At 40.3% G+C, this 4856-nt stretch overlaps 1 protein-coding gene across 1 annotated transcript; it reads right to left on the bottom strand.

Annotated features, from left to right (window-relative positions):
• Window positions 1-362: 362 nt before the first annotated feature.
• prmt6 (protein arginine methyltransferase 6) lies at window positions 363-2258 on the bottom strand. The gene has a single exon (XM_010891168.4). It carries the CDS (start codon window positions 2200-2202, stop codon window positions 1147-1149), a length of 1056 nt encoding a protein of 351 aa, XP_010889470.2. The 5' UTR covers window positions 2203-2258; the 3' UTR covers window positions 363-1146.
• Window positions 2259-4856: the final 2598 nt, after the last annotated feature.

The following is a 4856-nucleotide window of genomic DNA, read 5'->3' as shown; positions in this document are numbered from 1 at the left end:
CTGTTTCAATGTTATTCTTGTCTGTTCTTTTTCACAGACTAGGATTGTTAACCATATTGCCTTATACATTTTAATGATGGCTTTAACTGTGATAAAGAAAATCTAAGTGCTGCCAGCATAATATCCTGCTGCTAAAATAACGCTAATGAAGCCTCAAACGGCCATCACTACCACACATTATATGAAAAGAGAGGGAACTAAGTGCCAGGGCGCCAAACTGTTTGTCCACAACTGTATATTTCCCAAATGATAAACACTCAAAATAGGTCAGATTAGTATTACTTCACCATATGTTGACAATAAATTAAATAGAATTTCCCTAATTTGAAGAAATTGATTTTCAGCAACAAAACAGACAGCAGTCTGATTTCTGGAACTTTTAATGTATTTAACACTATATGTAAATATTGGTACAGACAGCACTATAAAAATGCTACCCTAAAACATAAAAGCCAGTGCTAGTTAGACTCTCCGACAAATAAGGTCATCTGTCCTAACCTGACCCGTGTAGCAGTTCTGTTTTGAAAGTATAATAGCAATGTATCACAAAGGTCTACAGATAACGTTTTGAAGTGGTCTTCTTCAAACTGAAAAACGATTTGAATAAGTGAGAAAAAAAAATATGAATTCAGATTCAGTTAATTGATTTTATGTCTATGTGGCCCAGTGAGATGAGGAACCCTTCAATATAGAACACAATAGGACTGGATTAGTTCATTACGTAAAGAGCTTTGATATCCAGTCTATCTACTGTTAGCAGAGAATACATACATATTGATCATATCTGTTAGTGAGACAGTGGTGGGTCCACACACACACACAACAGTTATGCTGACTATTGACAGTGCTGCTGATTGACCCAGACCTGAAACACAGCCCTGACCCTGTTACCTTGCTTCTTGTAGGACTCGCTCAAAAGGTACAGATACAATTTAAAAAATGTGAATAAACATGACAATAAAGACTGAATTGCATACCATTTTCATTACAGCATTTCGAAAATATTTTGGGTTAGAGTATTATACACTTTCAGCCACTTCAATTCAGATTAATCAATGAGCCATCTCAGTAGCATGAACTAGATAACATAGTGGGCTTTAAAAATATATAATTTAGGCAGACAAGTGTGAAAGCACAGGCAACACGTTATTGTTGAGCTTCTCCTGAATATCCATCAGGGATGGAGAAGGTCTTGGAGTGTTTTTTTACTTCTCCTATAGTGTAATCCACGTGGATGCATACGTGTCTGGAACTGGCTTCCGATGGATACATGCTGACATCGCCCACCACTGTGGTGTCCTGTCTAACATCCACCGGGTCATCCAAATACAGCACCGCCTGTTTCCAGTGCGTCTCCGGTTTGAACGGAGACGTAGAGAGGACCAGGGGCTTCTCCTCGCCACCCGGAAAGGTTACTGTGAACCACACGCACAGTGCGTTAACGGGAGACGAGCCAAAACACTCGCATTTGAATGACCCGCTGACGGATTTAAGCTGCTCAGCGGTAACTAAATAAAGATCCAACTCGGCGAACTTGCATGGGTGGGAGAGGACGTCCTCTACCGTCACCAAGTTCACAGTGATGTCATTGTTCATGATGCATTTCTTGGCGAAGTCAGACATGCAGGACATATCCACGCCGTATTGATCCTTCACTGTGTTCCAGAAACTTAACCGGTCTTCCACTACCAAATCATTGATCGGTGCAATGTACAGTTCCGCTTTTGAAGGCAAAATGAGACCACCCGGTTTAAGCCATTTATCGCGGGCGAAAAGGACAGAATTCAGCATGGATTCGTGAAGCAGCGCGTATCCCATCCACTCACTGACTATCACGTCCACCTGCTCGGGCAAATCGATTGTCTCCAGACTCCCTTTAATCACTTCGATTATGTCTTCCATCTTATTGTGTTTAACGATTTTCACAGCTTGATCAGCTATTGAACTAGCCTCCACCGCGTAAACTTTCCTGGCACCGGCTTGTGCGCAGAATATGCTTAGAACACCCGTCCCTGCACCGACATCCAACACTACTTTCCCTTGGATCGAATTGCTGTTTCTTAAAATCCCTGTCCTATAGGTGCTCGTCCGAACAGTGTCTGCAATCATTTCCTCGTGAATTGTAACATCAGAATAACTGTCAAAGTACAGATTGTCCTGCACACGTTTGTCTAATTTCCTTTTCTTTGTGAAGTGGGACATTGTTCTTGCCCTCAGATTCTTGTTAGCTATCACGTTGTAGTATCAGTGCATTACACTTCCGGAAAGAGGAATCGCGTTGCATTGTGGTCTTTGTAGTTTAAGAAGAAGTCGTATACGTAGATGTTGTGATGAATGTTCTGGTTTCAGAACTACGTTTCCCACAGGAGAAACGTAAAACCATCACATCATTGGTGATTTTGCGGTCGCATTGCGTTCTTTAATTTACCGATTGGCCAATCAGAATTGTCCTTATTCGCAAATACGGACACCTTAAATGTTATTTGGATGGTACTGTCGGTGAAAGACAACGTGCAGGGAAAGAATACAGAGAATGTACGTATAGTTGTCATACGTATATATAATGGGGTATAGAGCCGCGTGTGTACTCTTACAGATTAATTTACATATTAATGTCATGTCGGACGTTATAGAAATAGAAAAAAACAACATGGTTTCAGTCAGGTACGTTCTGTATATTGCAACGTTTTGCTGGACATGGCATCAAACTGCTCCAAATAGGGGTATCCCTATACTCAGTGTTTTTAAACAATGCAACACGTACCCAATGCATATTTTGCTTTCATAATCATTAAAAAATGTCCACAAAATCATGTCTGTGCATGTAAAAGTACATATTTTAAAATAAAATACTTGGCCACTATAGGCCTGTGTACATGCGCCAATATAATGTTATGAAGTAGAGATGTTAGACTGTGCCCCCAAAAATAGAGCTGTCCATCCAAAAAACATGGCAGGCCGAGTGTTCTTTTTGAGTGAATCCTCTGTGACTTTCCAGGATCCCCCCCCAAAGAGCCTTGGCTAACGCTGGTGGGGGAATCAGCAAAGTTGTATCCCATTTCACTAAGATGAAAGGAGAGAAGGGGCTCACAGGTTGTCGGGTGCCCCACATTCAAAATGAATCTGAATTCCATGTGATAAAATTAACAGTAATCATGAAGTAAGCATATACGAGTGTGGGAGTAAAGGCATTAAAATGTAACGCTGTGTAGTCAGGGAAACGTTGACCTGGTTAATTACATTTCTTTGTACTAGAGGAATTTTACTCAACAGTTCTGCCCTTTTTTTTAAATCAACACATACATTTCAACATAATTGTCCTAATGCTAATATTATAGCAAACCTTGTGCTCCTCAGTGGAAAAGGTTCGGAGGGATACTTTCCTATAGTAGAAAAATACTAACAGAATGCAACGTTGGTTACAATTAGTAATTTCCTTTTTACTGTGTTAATGGTTGAGTATGGGCCCCTTCTGTCTCGGCCTGTGTGTTCGTCTGAAAGTGTGGTAGCGACAGCAACTGATTGAACAATCTCCCCCTCCACAGCTGTCTGACACACACACACACACAAACACACACACACACACACACACATACACACAGGTAGCCAGACTGGCCCCATGCCAGGCCCAATCAGATCTTCACCACATCACCTTGTATGATGGATGACATGGCTTCCCTTTAACCTTAACAAAATGACAATGCATCACAGTTGCCTGTCTCTCTACAGACAGAAGAGTAGCTATAAAGCTGCTTTTTCTCTGACAAGCAGTGTTTTTTTCTTAGCCTGAGGTCTGACTGTGCTGGCTCTCTTGTTTGTGATGAATGCTTCTTGTACATTTTGCATCATTGAGGGCAGTAGTGTTGTCTAGGCCTTTTCAAAATAACCTTCTTGCAATTTTTATAGAACATGCACTTCTTTCTCTCTAATACACACTGTTATACTATACTTTAAGGACTTTTTAGGGAACCAAGACATATTTCCATTACAAAGCTTACTTTTCCTCACTCCTTACCCTATATCAAACCTTTACACTAACCATCACCCTTAAATTAGCTTTAAGCCCAAAACCTTAATCCGAACCTAACTTTAACTCCTTACCCTAAACAGAGCCACCAACCCCGAAACCTAATCCTAATTCTACCCCTAAAAGTAAAATAACTAAAATGTCCTCACTTTGATGGATTTTGCATACCATACTTGTGAGGCTTTTCTTTCTTACAAGTGTAGAAAAACACACACCACACATAAACACATTTTACATTTTACTAACTTTGTGGGGACATACATTATTCTCAAACATTATTCTCATTCAAAATCCAATTTTCCCAAATCCCTCTAACCCTTAACTTTAAACCAAAAGATATAACCTTTAAACCAAAATATATAACCGTAAACCTAAATATCCCTCCAAGGTCAAAATGTCCTTATTGTACTATACTGGTGGGGATTTTTGGTCCCCTTCAGGATAGTAAAACATGGTCACACACACACACAGAAAGAGAGAGAACAAATGCTTAAAAAAAGTCTCATCATACTGTAATTTCTCAATCTCAAATTATAAGAGGATTAAAATAACAGGTTTACTCAAAAGTGAACACCTGATCTCCTTTAATTAAAGTTGACCACCGCTGTTTGACGATCTGAACCACAGGCTCACAGGAATCTGATTGGTGGGGATGATGGACAGTCAGGTGGGGAGGCGGTATGTGCACCCGGGTCTGAAATAAGATGGGAGAATCCATAGATAGTCTTGAAATGGGGAGATGGGACAAAAGTCAGGGCAGGAATGTATGTGAACAATGACATTATACTAAGACGGAATGGTCTGGGTGTGAACTGATGTTGTATGTGAA

This window comes from Esox lucius, chromosome 21, assembly GCF_011004845.1.
Source record: "Esox lucius isolate fEsoLuc1 chromosome 21, fEsoLuc1.pri, whole genome shotgun sequence".
NCBI lineage: Eukaryota > Metazoa > Chordata > Actinopteri > Esociformes > Esocidae > Esox > Esox lucius.
The sequence above is the reverse complement of the archived record's forward strand: the minus strand, read 5'-3'. Positions and strand labels throughout refer to the sequence as shown.

What these genes read in the sequence shown, in the direction of transcription:
- prmt6 (XM_010891168.4), bottom strand. Translation starts at nt 2,202, where the DNA reads ATGTCCCACTTCACAAAGAAAAGGAAATTAGACAAACGTGTGCAGGAC.